We start from the raw sequence: 17,408 nt of genomic DNA, 5'->3' as shown, positions 1-17,408 counted from the left end.
AGAGGAAGAGGTCAGAGACCAGATATCGTCCCCAGGGTCATGCCCTCATGACCTACCCAGATACATGGGAAAGTGTGCTTCATTAATTTCCTAGGCATCTCTCAAGCCAATCAAGTTGAAAATCAAGATTAACCATCAAAGGGTTTTGAACAGAAGGCTGGAAATAATATGACAAATTTTAAAAGGACAACTCTGGCTGTATTGTGTACAGGTCTGATAATTTTATCATATAGACTAATAAAAAGTTGTGAAAAAACCTTTCACGCCAAACTGAATTTCATCACATTTGCACCTAAATTTTCTCCTCCTTGTGAATTCCCTATCATTGTAAAGAGCATCATCATTCATCAATCTATCCACATAACCAATCTAAAAATCATTTTTTACTCTGAGTTCTTCCTAATATCCCGATGCCAACAGCTTCACTCTGTCTTTGTTTTCACTGCTGTTACAAGACAGATGAAACTGTTTAGCTTGGATTGCTAAAAGAGTTTACTTAAATTTGCTGCTTGCAGACTGAGGATGGATGTGAACTTTCTAACTTTAAACCTGTATATTTCCCTTGCTAAAAGTCTTTCAGCAGCTCCATATATTTTACAAAATAGAATCCTAAGTAGTTAATTTTGACTGTACATTCTGGTTCGTCTTTAAGTTATGCTATATTTCATGCTATGCCTTAGTCACTTAAAGAGCCACTAATGAAGAAGGGGGAAAAGGTCCTGCTGCAGTAAACTACAGAAATTCTCCTAAACAAATTATGCCTTTCTGGATATTCAAATTTGTTATTCTATGAAAGCACGGCCTTTCATTAAAAATGAGTGAGAGAGTTAACAACTACATTTTTGTTTTGTTTTCTGAGACAAAGTCTCGCTATGTAGAGTTCAGGTTGGTCTTGAACTCACTATGTAGACCCAGGGTGGCTTTGAATTTGTGGCAATCTTGCCTCAGTCTCCTGAGTGCTGAATTTCAGGGATGCACCAACAAGCCAGGCTTAGAGTTGACAACTGCTAACATTAGAAGTGTCTGCCAAAATGAAACCAGTAATCTGTATAACCAATAATTACTAAAAAAGTTTTAAAAATATTATGTGCAGTCTATCTACTCTTAGATATATTAGGTAAAAACTACGTTAAGAACTTGTGGTATAGCTATACCAAATCATTTCCATTTCTCAGAACAAGCCACGGTATTCCACAGTCTATTACCGTGTATATACTGGGTTTACCCGTATCATCATCCCTAGAAAGTAATTCCTCCTTAAATGCCAAATCTTTCAAATCTCATATTAAGACTTAAATGTTTTTCTGGCAGCTACGTGATCTTTATTCAAAGTGTTTCCAAAGTAATTCAAACAAACTATTATATACATGTAGATAGTCTTCTAAAAGCAGGATATTATCTGTTGAGTAGCAATTATGGATAAGGCACCATCACATTTATTCCCTAGAGCCTAGTATGTCTATTAAACTGTTAAACCCATAATGAATAAATATTTCATACACTTTCAATTAAAATCTTCCCTAGCTCATAAAGATGTACTCTCTGTCCCTTTGAGAAGTTTAAAGATGAAAAATGAAAACCAAAGATAAAACAACTGGCAGGCCTAACTCAGCAGCCTCTCTAATAGACTTTGGACTTCCACTTGAGTCCTTGTCAAATTAATCAATCTCCTAACTAAAAATAAAAAGCTACTAGAAAATTATGTATTTATTTTAGTAGGATGTCACAGTCCTATTCATTTTGGACCTGTGGTTACTGTAACTTTATGTATTTGTTTAACTTTTAGGATGTCCGTAACTCTGCTTAGTTTAGGGCAGTGGTTGTTAATCTTGTGGGGATTAGAGACCACAGTAAGAGTATAGTGAAACCTATGACCCTCCCCTCCATCCAGTTATTAGCATACAAACTCACCTTTCAAGTAACTTCAAAGGGTTCTTAAATCCCTTAAATTAACCCATCAATCCCAGATTTTAAAAAATCTTACTACAGAGGGCGGTAAATGGCTTAATTTAATTTTAAAGTAGCATCAAGTACTACAACCACAGTTCCAGTAACATAGTTTTGCTAAAAAAATTAAAAATACTGAAAAAAGTCCGAAAATATTTGATAAAAATGAAAAATCTCCCAAACTAAAGGTTAATACTAAAAACAATATCACAGAAAATAACCATCCAATAATAAATATTCAAGGTTAGTGAAATAATATCCTATTTTTAAGAAACAAAAATATATGTCTCTGGAAATAATAAAAGCCAGGTGTGGTGATCATGCCTATAATCCTAGTACTCAGCAGAGGCAGGAGGATTTCAAGTTTGAGACCAGCCTGGGCTACATAGTGAGTTCATGGCCTACCTGGACTATTTTCTGATTCTGTCTTAAAATACAAATTAAAAAATAGCAACAAAACCCAAAAACACTCCACAAAAAACAAAAACAAAAATCCTTTTGAAATGACATAAAATCTACCTTTCACAATTAACCTTACAAACACTTTAGTTATAACACAGACACATATTTCTCTTTCTCAATATCTTCTCAAATTTAATTTAGAGTGGGAAGCTGTGACTCATGACTTCACGATCTTTTCCTCCATGATTTCAAATTCTTTCTACACCGGAACAAAAATAAATACAACTTTTATTCCCAAATTATTTAAGAAATAACTATGAAGCTATGAAGAAACACCGATTTACAAAGATAAAAATCTTTAAAACAGAAGAATTCAGAGTAGGAAGGTAGATTTCCATAACAGACTCATTTGTCTCAGAATTTTTTAAGAACAGCTAAAACCATAAAACCTTATGTCAAAAGAACTTTTAGGATAATCCGGTTCAGTGTTTTCCAACATTTTTTCTGCCACATTAAACAAAGATTCTCATTAATTAAAAACTGCTCCCCATAACACTGATTTTCAATGGGGATTTATATCCCCATACCAGAATCCCAAGAATGTACAGGTCTAAGCCAGGTAATCACTGATTCTAGAATATTCTGTCTTTTCATTGTTCTTTTCCTAAAAATCTATGTGGTAATGAAAAACCCATCACAGCTTAAGTTTTTTAAATAAAAAAATTTTGTCTTAAAATAATTTTAGATTTACAAAAAAGGTGCAAATACAGAGAACTATACACCCTTTAATTATATAATCAAATTTTTAATTGAGTGGATTTTGGTAGGAATAAATAATGTTTAAAACATTGCTTTTTAAAAAACTTTTTTTGGTCTATACATTCAAATTATGAGGCTAATATGGTTCCAGAAATCATAATTTACTGTTTAAACAGTGAAACTACTAACAAAAATGTATTATATATGGATCTCAAAAAGAATTTTTTATAGTATGACAGTTTAAGAAGATAGAACATTACTGTATAGCTTCGCAGGGACCATGCATATCAGATGACTCAAATTCTCACACTTCTGTACTTGTCCACCAATGACTCCCAACTGCTACCAACACTGACACTGGGGTTACAAATTATAATTTTAGCAAGTAGATGAACTCACAAAAGTGGACCCTGCAAGTAGATGAACTCACAAAAGAGGCTTGATTATTTTATTTACTGTACTTACCTTTGAAGAACCATTTGAATACATCTGTATCATATTTTCTGCACCTTGTTTTACTTTAAGTTCTATATCTAGTTGTTTTTGTAAGGCCATCAATCTATTGTTGCTAGCAGAACAACGAGGGTCATTATTTGGAGTATCTGGAGTCCTTGGACAATCTGTAAATAAAGTGTTAGTTACTTATTAGGATCAACTGTTGCTTAGAAATGGAAGTCAATATTTTTGAAGACTAAGAAACAGGGTTTGAAATGACCCTGAAGTCATCTAAGTGGAATCTTCTTATGCTTACAGATAATACAAAAATTCAATCAATCCAAGTAAAGGCAATATTTGAGTTGCGAGACCACCTGCTAGGATAGGTTCTAATTCCTACAGAAATAACTGAGTCTGCAACTGAATTAGAGATGACTGTCCAAGATTTTACTAACATTACTATTTCTAAATTAAATTATAGCAATTTGACTAGTTTATTCAGCAATTAAATTCCCTACTTGTTACTTGACTGGTCAGAGAACAAAGTATACATAAATATTGCACAAATTCCATTAAGGTAATTCTTTGAAAACAGAACTAACAGTTCTTGAAATACAGTACTTGCATCAATTACTCATAGCTTAAGCACAAGCATACAAACCTTCACATTTTGTTTTCCACTATGAAGATATTCAATCACAATGGAAAATGTTTCAAAGACAGTGAGTGACTGATAAAGACTGTTGGTAGGAAGGTAAAGGGAGACCAAACACTCAAGTCTATCACATATCATAAAGAATATCATGTTGTTTATACATAAAAAACAAAACTTCAAAAAGGGTCATCGAATTATTTGGGGTAATCCACTTCTAACAACTGTACTATGTAACTAAATATTCAAGTTCATTATTTTGTTTTTATGTATACTAGCTCTCTATCTTGTAAAAAAGCTAGAAGACCAGGATACTAAGCCTCTTTTAGGTGATAAGTAATCACTGAAAAGTTGCTTAACATTTGTGCTAAGGGTTCCCTTTTCTCCTATGCAAGGTAAAATGGAGTAACAAATCTATTTTAATAAATATATTTCATATTTTTTTTTATTCTTTTAAAAAATTCATTAGTTCAAAACCATGAAAACATCATTTCTTAACATACAAAGAGTGATTGAAAAATGACATGAATATTTAAACAAAAATATTACAGTAAAAGACACATTACCATAAATTCATCTCAACATACTCCCCCTCACTTTGAACACACTTATCTCATCCTTCTTGCTACTTTCTAAAGCAGTTTTAAGTTCTCCCTTGTATCTTTATGAAATGTGATAAAAAACACAGTGAATGCTGCTGCCAAGTGCTATCCAATGGAAAGGAAGGCTTGTGAAAACATTATGGTATGTCTTCAACCATCTCATTCATTAGATCTGGCACCATGTAACTTTTGGTTCTTCTCCAAAGTCAAAATGACCAGGAAAGGTAAACATTTTGAATTGATTCAGGACCAAAGCAGCCATGATAGTGCAACTAAAGACCCTCAGATACGAGGCTTTATAGTCCTTTAAAAATATAAGCACCAATCTTCATAAATAGCTCCATAATGGATATTACACTCATAATACAAATATGAAAACCAGGACATCATCAAAGTTAAGAAATTTGCCCAAGGTCATATACCTAGTAGGTGCCACAACCTGGATTTCAATGTAGTCAGTTCTGTTCTGAAGTCTGTCCTATTAACCATCGTGCTATGCTGTCTCTACCATCTAAAGGTCTTATAGATAACTATACTAGGCTATGTGTAACAGTGTATTATACATATACACATATTTTTTAGATAGATATCATGCACATTTTACATTTCAGGAATCAGGCAAAGCCGCAAGTTATTAACTGGGGTTCAATTCAGGAAAGAATTCTATTTTAACTGAATTCATCAAATTATACATAAACTGCTTTGGAAGTTCATTTTATAAGCCACAGTCTTACAGAAAACTTAATTAAAATATAGGCTTTCAGATTAGCTCACAAAATACACATAGTTAACATTGTCTAGATTTGAATCTGTTTTGGCACTGAAATCTAGTACACTCTATGTAACACAGGTACACAGGTTAAGTACTTATCAGCTCTACATCTCACTGTCTTCATCTGTTAAATAGTGGTGAACAGTGTTGCGAAAATTAAATAAGGTATGTGCAAAAAGCTTAGAAAAGGATGTAGTATATGGTAAATAATCAATAAATACTGACTACTCAAGTAGGAAGGTGAGCTTATTTCTGTTGAGTGTATTACAACAATGAACAGTATAGATCTAGGAACATTTTGGTTTTTTCTTTTTTTTATGTAAATGATACTGGTACAAGAGTCTTATAATTACATAGAGTCTGGCATAATAGTTTATGGTGAGCACACTGTAAAAAGGACTGGAATGCATTCAGCGTAGAATGTATTAGCTGAAGAGTATGGAAATGTGTTTTCTGTGAAATAGCTGTTTAGCCTAAGATGAGGGGAGAAATGATATCTGTTTAAAGTTTAAACATTTTCCTTGAAATGAAATAAAAGCTGTATATTTACTATTTCCCCACAGGACAGAAAATCAGATTCAATAAGTGAAAGTGTGGGCAAGAGATGTATCACAAGATAAAACAAAATTTCTTACAGTGCAGGTTATCTAAAAATTAAATGGTTTGCCTTATGTCATAAAGTTCATTGTCTCTGAAAATATATAAACGTTAGATTATAATTCAGTAGATATACAACAGGTTGTAACAAGACACTGAAATATCTACTGATCTAAGTCTGAGCGGTTGTAAAAATATTGTAATACCTACCACTGTTCTTATGGAAAAGTATGTTCTAAGTTTTGGTAAGGATTACAGTGACAGAAGAAATAACAATAGGCAAGAGGCTGGGCTCAGGTCAAAATGCCTGGGTTAAAATCCTATGGCTATTACTTATGTGTATGGTATTGATTTCAGACTTAATACATCTATGCTACAGTTTTTAGTCACCAAATGAGAGATGTGATGAAGACAAAGCCTGTATAGTTCATAGATCAATGGTTAAAACATAGCAAGGGGTTAAAAAAATTACAAGTCAAAGCTTAGCAAAATAGTTAGAATTTCCACTCGTTTAATCTTCACAGAAACTCAAGGATTTTTTAATATAACCTGTTTTAACCAAACCAAAACTAAACCAAACCAAAATCCACCAGAAATTCTTAGAAATTTGCAAAAGTCACAAAAATATACATCAAAGCATAATTTCCATTGTTGATATGCCTTGTTTTATAAAGTTTGTTTTTTTTTCTTTTAGAAATTGGAGAAATACTTTGATGTCTTCCATGGATTTTACCTGTTTCCTTAAACCTGCATTTTAAATTCTTATTTGCTATTTTCTTCTCTCCAGTTTTCCTCCTTGTAGGTTTTGATAAGTTAGAGCAAACACATAGTTGTCAGTATATGTGCTAACCTCCTGTCTTCATAGTGAACTACATTTCAAAATAGGACTAATTAGAACTTCTTATTAATGTTCTCTCCAGTCTACAAAAAGAAATAAAAAGGAAACTCTTATCAAATGAAAATTATTTTTCCATTCTAAGAACTACTTTTAATTATAAGAAGAAATGTTGAACTTGCTCTTACACAGTTTGGTAACTGAAGAAACTAGCTAAATTTCATGATTATACTAGTAACAAATCTCCATTTGCTATAGCTACTGCTAAAATTACAAAAAAAAAATTTTGAGGGGAGGTTTAGTACAAGAAACTGCATGCATCTATCAAAGAGATAAAGTTGTATGCATGTCTAAATTACAGTAAAGCACCAGAGATAAGCCTATGAAATCATATCTTTATACACATTTAACCAGTACAAATTGTGCTTTTAAGATAGTGGACAGGACTAAGTCCCTTCACTTAAACATTTTTAATGCTTGTCTACATACAGAGCCCTAACTACACAGCCAGGCATGAACAACTTTATACTATGTAGCTTCAAGATAAAAATATTATCGTAAGGTTCTTTCAGATCTATGTTCAGTTAAATTTTCTACTTATGAGAAATGCAACACATCTGCCTTCCTCCCTGCTGTTATACTGGCATTAGTTTCTCCAGAATAACTTTCCTAATCATCTCCAGTCTAATCAGACACCCATCCTAATGTCTTCAAAATTTACTTTCTTCCACTGAAATACTGTAAAATAATATTATAATGATCTGTTTTCCCTCACAGACTAAGCACCTTGAGTACTGGTACTTGTTCACCAAACACCCTTGAAAGAGTATATGTAGACTATCTTCTACTTTTTTTGGGGGGGCGGTACCAAGGATTGAACTCAGGTCCTTGCGCTTGCGAGGCAGGCAGCAGAACCACTGAGCTAAATCCCTGGCCCTATCTTCCACTTTTCAAATGAGAAAACCAAGGTGTAGCTAGGTTCCAAGTGGTATACAATTACACAACTATGTAATGGTCTGCCTTTGTTACTTTTCTTGTTGCTGAGACAAAATACCCAACAACCACAAGTTAAAGGAGGAAAGGTTTATGTCAGCTCAGTTTGTAGAGGTTTTGGTCCATGGTCAGCTGGCTCCAAGGCAAGATGGCATGGCAGAGGGGCATCTCAGAGGAGAAATTGTCCATGGCTTGGTAGGCAGAAGGCATCAAGCAGCAAGCAGTGAAGCAGCAGCAGCAAGCAGCCTTTCTTTTTGTCCATCCAGACTATAACCATTCTGCGTGGTGCCACCCAAACCAAGGGTGGGGTTTCTGTCTTCAGAGAATTCATTCTGCCTCACTCACTACTATGCTAATTGGAATCAATGTGACTAATTTAGCATCACATACCCTTACTAGCAATATCACACTCCCTAGACCCAAAAAGCCCCACCTATGAGTAAATGAGACTTTGAGGGGACATGCAGATATAACCCATCACATGGTCCAGCTGGACAACATCTCAGATCATATAACCTTTGGTCTTCATTTCATAGCCAGCTGACTCTGCTGAATATTCAAAGAGTGGTACTTTTACAAATTGGATGTCTGCTTATGGGACAAGGCTATGTAATATAGTAAAAAATTAATCCAGAGATAGTGGCACACACCTGAAATTTCAGCTAGTCAGGAGGCTGAGGAAGTAGGATTCCAAGTTCGTCTGTCATATGTCAACAACTGAAGTGATTTAGCTTTCTTAATGCATTAAAGACAATAGTGATGGATAAGATTGTAGCTGTGACAATTTTTGTTTAAGGTACAAGCAACTTAGGCATTAAAAATTTCAAAACTACCTGTATCTGTTATATCTTACTGTTTGAAAACTATGAACTTCATCTCCTTGTACAGGATACTTCTTCATTCTGTATATAATTCTGAGCCTGGTGTATACACAGTACTTTCACTCTTATTATCCCCCTTGGTGACAATAACATGTTATTAACCACTACGTACCTCTTAAACTGGTTTAAAAATGTATTACCAATACCAAATTCTGGAGAAGATATAAACAAATGAAACTTTCATGCATTACTAGTACAACTGAAAATAATATAGCCACTGCGGAAAACATTTTCTCGGTTTCCAATAATGGTAAACACATTACACCATATGACTTTAGCAATCCCGCTTCTTAATACTTTTGCTCATACAAGAACTGGATCATGTATATTTACAAAAGTTTGAGCTGGGTATGGTGGTGCACACCTGTAATTCCAGCACTCAGGAGGCAGGATCACCATGAGTTTGAGGCCAGCCTGGGATATACAGTGAGTTTGAGGCCAGCCTGAACTACATAGTGAAATCCTGTCTCAAAAAAAACAAAAAACAAAACAAAACAAAAAAGCTTTACTGATGATTGCCCTAAACTGGAAAACAACCCCAATATTCATAATGCAATGAATCACTACGTAGGGATAAAAAACAAAACCCACTGATACACATTAACTTCTGGATGAATCTGAAAAGCAATATGCTGAGTTAAAGTCAGTTTCAAAAGGCTACATATTTTATGATTCTATTAATATGACATCCTTAAAAGAAAGCTATAGTGACAAAAAACAGATCAGTGGTCACCAGGCAGTATGGAGTTGTGGGAGAGTGTAACTATATAAGGATAAGATGATTTCTGGATAAGGATAAGATTTTTGGGGCAATGGAATTATGTATTATTCTTTTTCCTGATTACTCGTGGTGGTTTGACAAATCTATCTTAAAAATTCACCAAGTGGTACACCAAAACAGTTCATAACTTCATTCAAAATATGAGAAATTCAACCAGAAATAAGAAATGTATACAAGTTACATAACAAAGTAGACCACAGATTCTATGCTTGTTTTTCTACATATAAAATTCAACTATAATTGCCATGTCACATTTAGGTAAACCAGAATGACTTCATAAACTACATTTTAAATAGTAATTAGGAAAGAAAATTCCCTTACGATAGCTACATTTTAGAAATTTAGAAGAATTTGCTATGATTGACTAAATAATAATCCCAATACTAATAGTTTTATACTAAATAAAGGGTTCCCTTTTGGAAAAATCTAAGTCTGGTGGGGTTTGAGAAGATGGAAATAAGAGATACATGAAATAAGCTGAAAACAGAAGGGCTGTACACTACACAAGTTAGCTATACTTAAACATAAAAAAAATTCTTCACTTCTTTAGGGATAATGACTCATTTAAGAGACCAAGATTGAGGAAACTGGCTCTTTCTCAAATATTTCCTTTTGGACTCTCAGGTGCGAACTAAAGCTGAGACTACCAGGTTACTTTAGAGAGACCAGTATTCTTTCTCATAAGGTACAATCAGCCTCAGATAACCTTATCTTTGTAATTTCTATGTGGGACAATAGTATCCCATGAGACTATTCTCTTTTTCTAAAATTTTATTTTAATTCACAAATGATTGTGTTTACTTATGGTGTGTAATGTAATGTTCTGTTACATGTAAACACTGTAGAGAGCAAGATAATTAACATGTCCAAATATCTCAAATATTTCTTTGGGAAGAGAATACTATAAACAACAGAACATACTCTTCCTAAGTTTCCTACTCTTTGACCATTTATCCATCTTTCTCCATACACCAGCCTCTGCTAACCAGCATTCTATTCTTTACCTCCATGAGGCTTTGTTTATAGATTCCTTATAAAAGTGCTATCATTCAGTATTTATCTTTTCATACATACCTGGTTTATTTCACTTAGCATAATGCCCTCTAGGTTTATCCACGTTGTTGCAAATGACAGAATTTCCTTTTTTAAAAAAAAATAAGGTTGAATAGTGTCTACTGTGTATTACTATTTTCAGACAGGATCTCACAATCTATCTAGTCGAGGATGGCCTTGAACTCACAATCCTCCTGCCTCAACCCACTGGGTACTGAGATTATGGTGTATACCACCATACCTAGCTGTATTACGCTTTAAAAATCCATTTGTCCTTTGATGGGCACTTTGGTTGTTTACATGTCTTGGCTATAATGAAGAACAATTTAATGAGGAGGGGAGCATGGACTTCTCTTTGATATACTGATTTTAATTCCTTTTGATATATACTCAGAAGTTGAGTTGGTTTTTGGAGTGCTGAAAACTGAAGTCAGGGCCTTGCATATGCTAGCAAGCCCTCTACTACTGAGCTACATACACCCTGGCCTTTTTGTTTTATGCATAGTTTATGAGAAACTTCTGTACTGTTTTTCAAACTGGCTATACTAATTTGCAATTTCACCAACAGTATGCAAGGTTATACTCTCTGCACCCTTGTCAACATTTATCTTTCAATTATTTTATAACAATCAATCTAACAGGTATAAGGTGAGATAAATGACTGTGGTTTTAGTTTGCATTTCTTTAATGATTAGAGTCATGTAACTTTTTTGGTCATTTTTACTTTTTTGGTAACTATCTATTTGGGTCTTTGGCTTATATTTTAATAGAATTATTTGTTTTCTTGATACTGAGTAGTATTAACATATGGATATTAGTCTCTTAATACATAACTTGCAAATATTTTCTCTCAATCCGTGGGTTTTCTTATTCCACTATTTGCTTTGATGTCCAAAGGAAAATTTTTAATTGGTTAAAACCCCACTTGTCTATATTTGCTTTTGTTGTCTGTGCTTGTGAGAACTTACCCAAGAAATCACTTCTCAGATCAATGTCATGGAGCTTTTTTCCTCTATATTTTCTTCTAGAAGCTTCAGTTTGAATTTTTTTTAGGTTTCAAATTTTACATTTAAACCTTTAACCCATTTTGAGGTTTTTTGTGTGTGTGTGTGTATGTGGTACTGGGGATCAAACTCAGGACCCTGTGCTACATCCCCAGCCCAGGGTTGATTCTTGCATGAGGAGTGAGATAGGACCCATTTCGATTTTTGTGCATGTGGATATCCAGTTTTCCCAACACTATTTATTGAAGAGACTGACCAGTCTGAATAGAGTCCCAGACACTACTGTCAAAAACTGACCATAAATGTATAGATTTCTGAGCTGTCTATCATATTCCATTGGTTGATATGTCTTCTTTACATCAATACATGAAGTTTTGATTAACACAGCTTTGTGATTTGAAATTCAGTAGTATGATGTTCCAGTTTTACTCTTTTTGCTCAAGATGATGTTTCCATACAAATTTAGGATTTTTTTCATTTCTGTAAAGAATGACACGGGGATTTTGATAGGGACTACACTGAATGTATAGACTGTTTGAGGGTAATATGGACATTTTAGCAATATTAACTATTCCAATCCATGAGCTTAGGACATCATTCCATTTTTCGTGTCATTTTTAATTTCTCTTATCAATGTTTTATAGTTTTCTGTGAATAGATCTTTCACCTCCCTAGTTAATGTGACTTTTAAGTATTTTAATTTTTTGATCCTATTGTAAAATGGTAATGTTTTCTTCTTTTCCAGTCTGTCATTAATGTATGTAAATGCCATTGATTTTTGTATGCTGATTTTAGTATGCTGATTTTATATTCTGCAACTTTATTCAATTCTTTAATTAGTTCTAATAGTTTTTGTGGAATCTTTAGGGAATTCTATACACAAAATAATGTTCACAGAAAAATTTCACTTCTTCCTTTTTTTTTGGTACCGGGGATTGAACTCAGGTCCTTGTGCTTGTGTAGCAGCGAAACCACTGAGCTAAATCCCCGGCACGTCTTCCTCTCTTGTTTGGATGTCTTTTATTGCTTTTTCTTGGCTAAGTGCTCTGGCTAGGACTATAGCGAACAGAAGAACAAAGCTGAAATCTTTGTCTTGTTCATGATCTTCAAAGAAAAGCCTTCAAGAGTTCACCATTAGGTATGATGTTAACTGTTGGCTTGTCATATAACATCCTTTATTGTGCTGAGGAATATCCCTCTTATATCTAATTTGTTGAGTTTTTATCATGAAAGAAAGCTGAATTTTTTTTTTTTTGGTACTGGGGATTGAACTTGAGACCTTGTGCTTATGAGGTGGCGGTGGAACCACTGAGCTAAATCCCCAGCCCCAAGAAAACTGAATTTTAACAAATATTTTTTCTACATTTACTGAGATGTCCATGTGGTTTTTGCCCATCATAGTGTTTTAAAAGAATATAGAAGATCAACAGGAAGCACAGAGTGTCCTGGGCAAGAAGAGAACATGACATAATTCATCTCCTACTACTCTGAAAAATAAGTGGATACATCTATTTTATAGTAATAGTCTCAAATGATAAGGCCTTGACTTTATAATAAAATAATTATTTTACAAATAATAAACTAATTCTTTATAGATATTAATTGCTTCAGCAGAAATTAAGAACAAACATCTTCTTGGACAGTAATCATCAAACAATATATACCTAAATTGTCATTTATAGTCATTCATCCTGTTTATGTATCCCATACAACAGAAATTAACCAAACACCTCTGCTATAAATCCACTACTACTTTAAAGAACTGAAAGCAAAAGATGCCCTTGAATCTTCTTGCCAGATCTAATAAGTAAATATACTTTGCTTACCTTATAACATACAATGTACATCTATAGTAGACAGATATAAATTAATGTTCAACTATTCTAATCCTCTATACTGTTGTTGCTTTATTAATGTTGTAAAATCACTAAGAGGGAGACTTATCAAGTTGTGTGACTATGCCATTTGCAAAGAGAAAAACCTCTTGCTGGGGCCTCACACACGCAAAAACAACTTTAAAAAAATACAATTAGAATTCAGCCAACTTGTTAAATTTATTGCAAACAAACTAAAGTATTAAGTAGTCACAAAAGAAAGCTGTATTATAAGCCAGGTGTGGTGGCACACACCTATAATTCCAAAACGCAGGAGGCTGAGGCAGGAGGATTGCAACAAGTTTGAGGCTAACTGGGGCTATATAGGGAGTTCAAGGCTAGCCTGCACTACAAAGCAAGGCCATCTCAAAAATCAAAAACAAAACAAAAAAATACAAAGCAGTATTACATGTAACATTTTCCTAACAGTTTCCCTCTGATTATCTGAAGTCAGTATTAAAAATTAAAAATGCTCAGAAAGGAAAATTTTTTACTTTATCTTAAAACTTCTTTTTCCCCCAGTACCAGGGATGGAACTCAGGACCTTGCACTTGTGAGGCAGGCATGGTGTCACTGAGCTAAATCCCTGGCCCACTGTTTCTGAAACAAAAAACACTATGTAGTTCATGGTGGCCTTAAACTTACTATGTAGCCAAGGCTGTCCTTGAACTTGCAGTAATTCTCCTGCCTTGGTGTCCTGAGTATTGGAATTACAAGTGTACACCACCACACCCAGCTCTAAAACTAATTTTCAGCTTTGTTCCCTAAGTTAATGTTTAAAGTGCCTTAATAAAATTATGATTTGATAATAATTACACAAATACAAGATTTTGATTTGCTGTTTCTTTTTTGAGCTGTAATACTCAAAACTAAGGTTCTATAGTATGCCTAGAAAATAGACAAATGAAAACATGTCTCTGCCCTCAGAGACCATACAGTTTAGTAAGTAATATAAACATATAGAAAGAAATTGCAATGCAACATAATGCAACAAATAAAGTAGCACAGAGAAGACAAGCCCAGAATGTCTGAAGGTTTCATGGTAACAACCACACTGGGTTTTGAGAGAGCCCAGGAATTTGATAGAACTTAAAGGTCAATTTTTTAATGTATGAAACTACAAGAAAGACAAATTTAATGTAAAGTTAAAGAAGGCAGACCAGTGGTTTCTGAGGGTAAAGGATGGGGTTTGATGATCAGGGATCAGGACTTACTGGGAAAGGATACAAGAGAAGCACTGAATTAATGGAAATATCCTGGAGAGTCTGTAGTGATGGTTACCTCAGCATATTATATACATCTGCTAAAATAATCAAATTATATACTTATATATTTATCATACATAATTTATACCTTAATAAAATTCATTTTTAAAAAAGCAAATGGGCCACTTATGTTTCTAAAAGTCTTCTATATTCCAATGAATCATAAGGTAGTTATCAGGATTCTGTGAGGCAGAAATGTTTTCTCTAAATAAACAGTTTAAGGCTCCAGTACTGTTTCTTATTTTAGAGTTCTCCTAAAGATGTAATGGGCGAAATATGTAGAGCTCGGCAGAGTTCCAAACACAACAGGCTATTTTTGAGTCTATATAATATTGCTACTAAAAACAGCATTTTTATAATACATATTCCCATTTATAATGTAATTATTGAATTTGTAAGAGCATGTGATATGAGGATTCAGAGCTCTCTAGTTGGCTTGATGATTTTGAGCAAATTAATTCATATCTTTGGAATTATTTCAATTTTAAAATAAGAAGGATGGTGTCTTAGTTACTTTTCTTGTCGCTGAAACAAAATATTAGACACTCAAAGTTACAGGAGGAAAGGTTTATTTAGCTCACAGTTTGTAGAAGTTCCATAAATGGCTGGCTCCAAGGCAGGGTGGGCTGGCAGACAGGCATTACAGAGGAGAAACAGTTTATGGCAAGCAAAAGGTAGCATAACAACAAGGGATGACCACAGCTCTTTCTATCCCTTATATCTTATCCAGGCTACTTAGGATAGGCAGCACTCACACCCTTAATTCTAGCATTCCACCATGAATCAATTTCAGCATCATATACTCTAGATCCAGCCACTTCTGAAAAAGCCCCACCTATGACTGCATGAGGCTTTGGGGGGACATCTGAACACAAGCCATAACAGTTGGTTTCTTATGATTTCTTTCATTTAAAGTATTCAAGCATTCTCACATGGTTGGAAATCTACATACAGAGCCTCCAAATAAAACCCCTAAGTCTCAGATTCTGAAAGTGATACATGAAAACAAATTATATCAAGAACACTGAATATTAGAAGTGTTTTCTCCAACTTAAGATTGTTAATTAATTTTACTTATATTTATTACTTATTAATCACCCAGGTTCTTCTAAAATTTCTATGGTGCAAAGGTATTTTACTTTACATTAGACAACTTTTTTACTGCAAATGAAGAAACTGAGGATAATAGAGATTAAATATTTTGCTCAAAACATCATCTTTGCAAGGACAAAATTATTAGAACAAACGTTTCATACATAACTTTTGAAGAAAAAGTTACAGAAAGAATGTGATGGGTAAAATATTGGCCAAAATATGGAAAATATTTTGTTGGAAGGCTAAACAACAAAATATTAATAATATTACCTTTAGGGAGAGGGTCGTTTTCCCTTTTTACTTTCTGCACTATTAAAAAATTTCCAACACAAATCTGTTGATTCTATTATTTAAAAATAAGGCTGGAATCATAGATTGTATTTCCCTTTTATTTTCTATCCTTGTGGAACAAAAGTTTTTCAATTTTTTCTTCATATGAGACAATTTTTTAATTTCATGTTTTTAATTCTTATTAAACAGTGTATATGATAGTTTTTGTGGTTAATTTAGTTGCTTAGAGCACAATAACAAAGGTCATAGGTTTGATTAATTACATCTGCAAAGAATAAAAATATCCCTTGTTCACAGAATTCATTTTAACTTTAGTCATCTGGAAAACTTGCGCTGCTGATCACAAGAATGAATCAGGTAAAAGCATGTGGCTGACTAAATACAGAACATTAATCCTGGAAAATAATTCTAATGTCCTACTGACAGAGGATACGAGTATATACAGCAGTCACTCATCTCCAAGTAAACGTTTTTTCACAGCCATCAACTCATTCCTCTTCTAAACAGAATAAAGCCTTAAACAAAAGAGTAGTTTCTGCACTTTTAAAAAAGCTAAAAACTATGTCACAAAACTTGTAATTTAAAAAAATTATACACTTGCTTTAGTATACAATATAAACATCAAGTAAAATACTATACCTGTAACATCTTCTGTATCTGATACAACAATATGTGCATTCAATTCCTGTAGCTTGTGATGTAATTCTTCTAACTTCTTATTTGATTTTTTCAAAATGTTGTCTACATAAGCCAAACTTTTTTTATCTGTTGTGACTTTCCTTAGATTTTCAGCTCCTTCTTTGATTTTCAGTTCTTTCCTTATTTCTCTCTTGATTCGATCCTTGATATCATCCAATTTCTGTTGCACCATTGTATCTGAAAAGTCTAATTTCTGAACAGCACTGACATTCTCAGAAAGTGGAAGCGTTCTGGAATTCCCCTATCAAAACAACAACAACAAAAAAAATTGAAGGAAAATTAACTTAGGAAAGTTAGCTGCTTAGTAAAATATATAGCATTAAAAATAATAGTGTTTTTAGCATAAAGAGACTCTTAATTATATTACATTTAATTCTTTAATAAGCAATGGTTTATTAATTTACCTTTGTTATAACCACATAAAACCATAAATTCAAAAATTGCCCATCCACTAAGTATCATTACTTGATA

At 33.5% G+C, this 17,408-nt stretch overlaps 1 protein-coding gene across 5 annotated transcripts in view; it reads right to left on the bottom strand.

The window, feature by feature from the left end:
* Pkn2 (protein kinase N2) overlaps positions 1–17,408 on the bottom strand; it is a 125,595-nt gene that overhangs the window by 65,466 nt on the left and 42,721 nt on the right. For all 5 annotated transcript variants that reach the window (XM_004841331.3, XM_013070912.3, XM_004841330.3 and 2 more), the window contains exons 2-3: positions 16,878–17,178; positions 3,574–3,728 (exon numbers count right to left, since the gene is read on the bottom strand). In XM_004841331.3, the coding sequence (XP_004841388.2) occupies positions 3,574–3,728; positions 16,878–17,178 (456 nt within the window). The remainder of the gene's footprint in view (positions 1–3,573; positions 3,729–16,877; positions 17,179–17,408) is intronic.

The sequence above is a fragment of the Heterocephalus glaber genome, unplaced genomic scaffold (genome assembly GCF_053883595.1).
Source record: "Heterocephalus glaber isolate CG9 unplaced genomic scaffold, H.glaber_assembly_v1.0 deba00001442, whole genome shotgun sequence".
Taxonomy (NCBI): Eukaryota; Metazoa; Chordata; class Mammalia; order Rodentia; family Bathyergidae; genus Heterocephalus; species Heterocephalus glaber.
The sequence above is the reverse complement of the archived record's forward strand: the minus strand, read 5'-3'. Positions and strand labels throughout refer to the sequence as shown.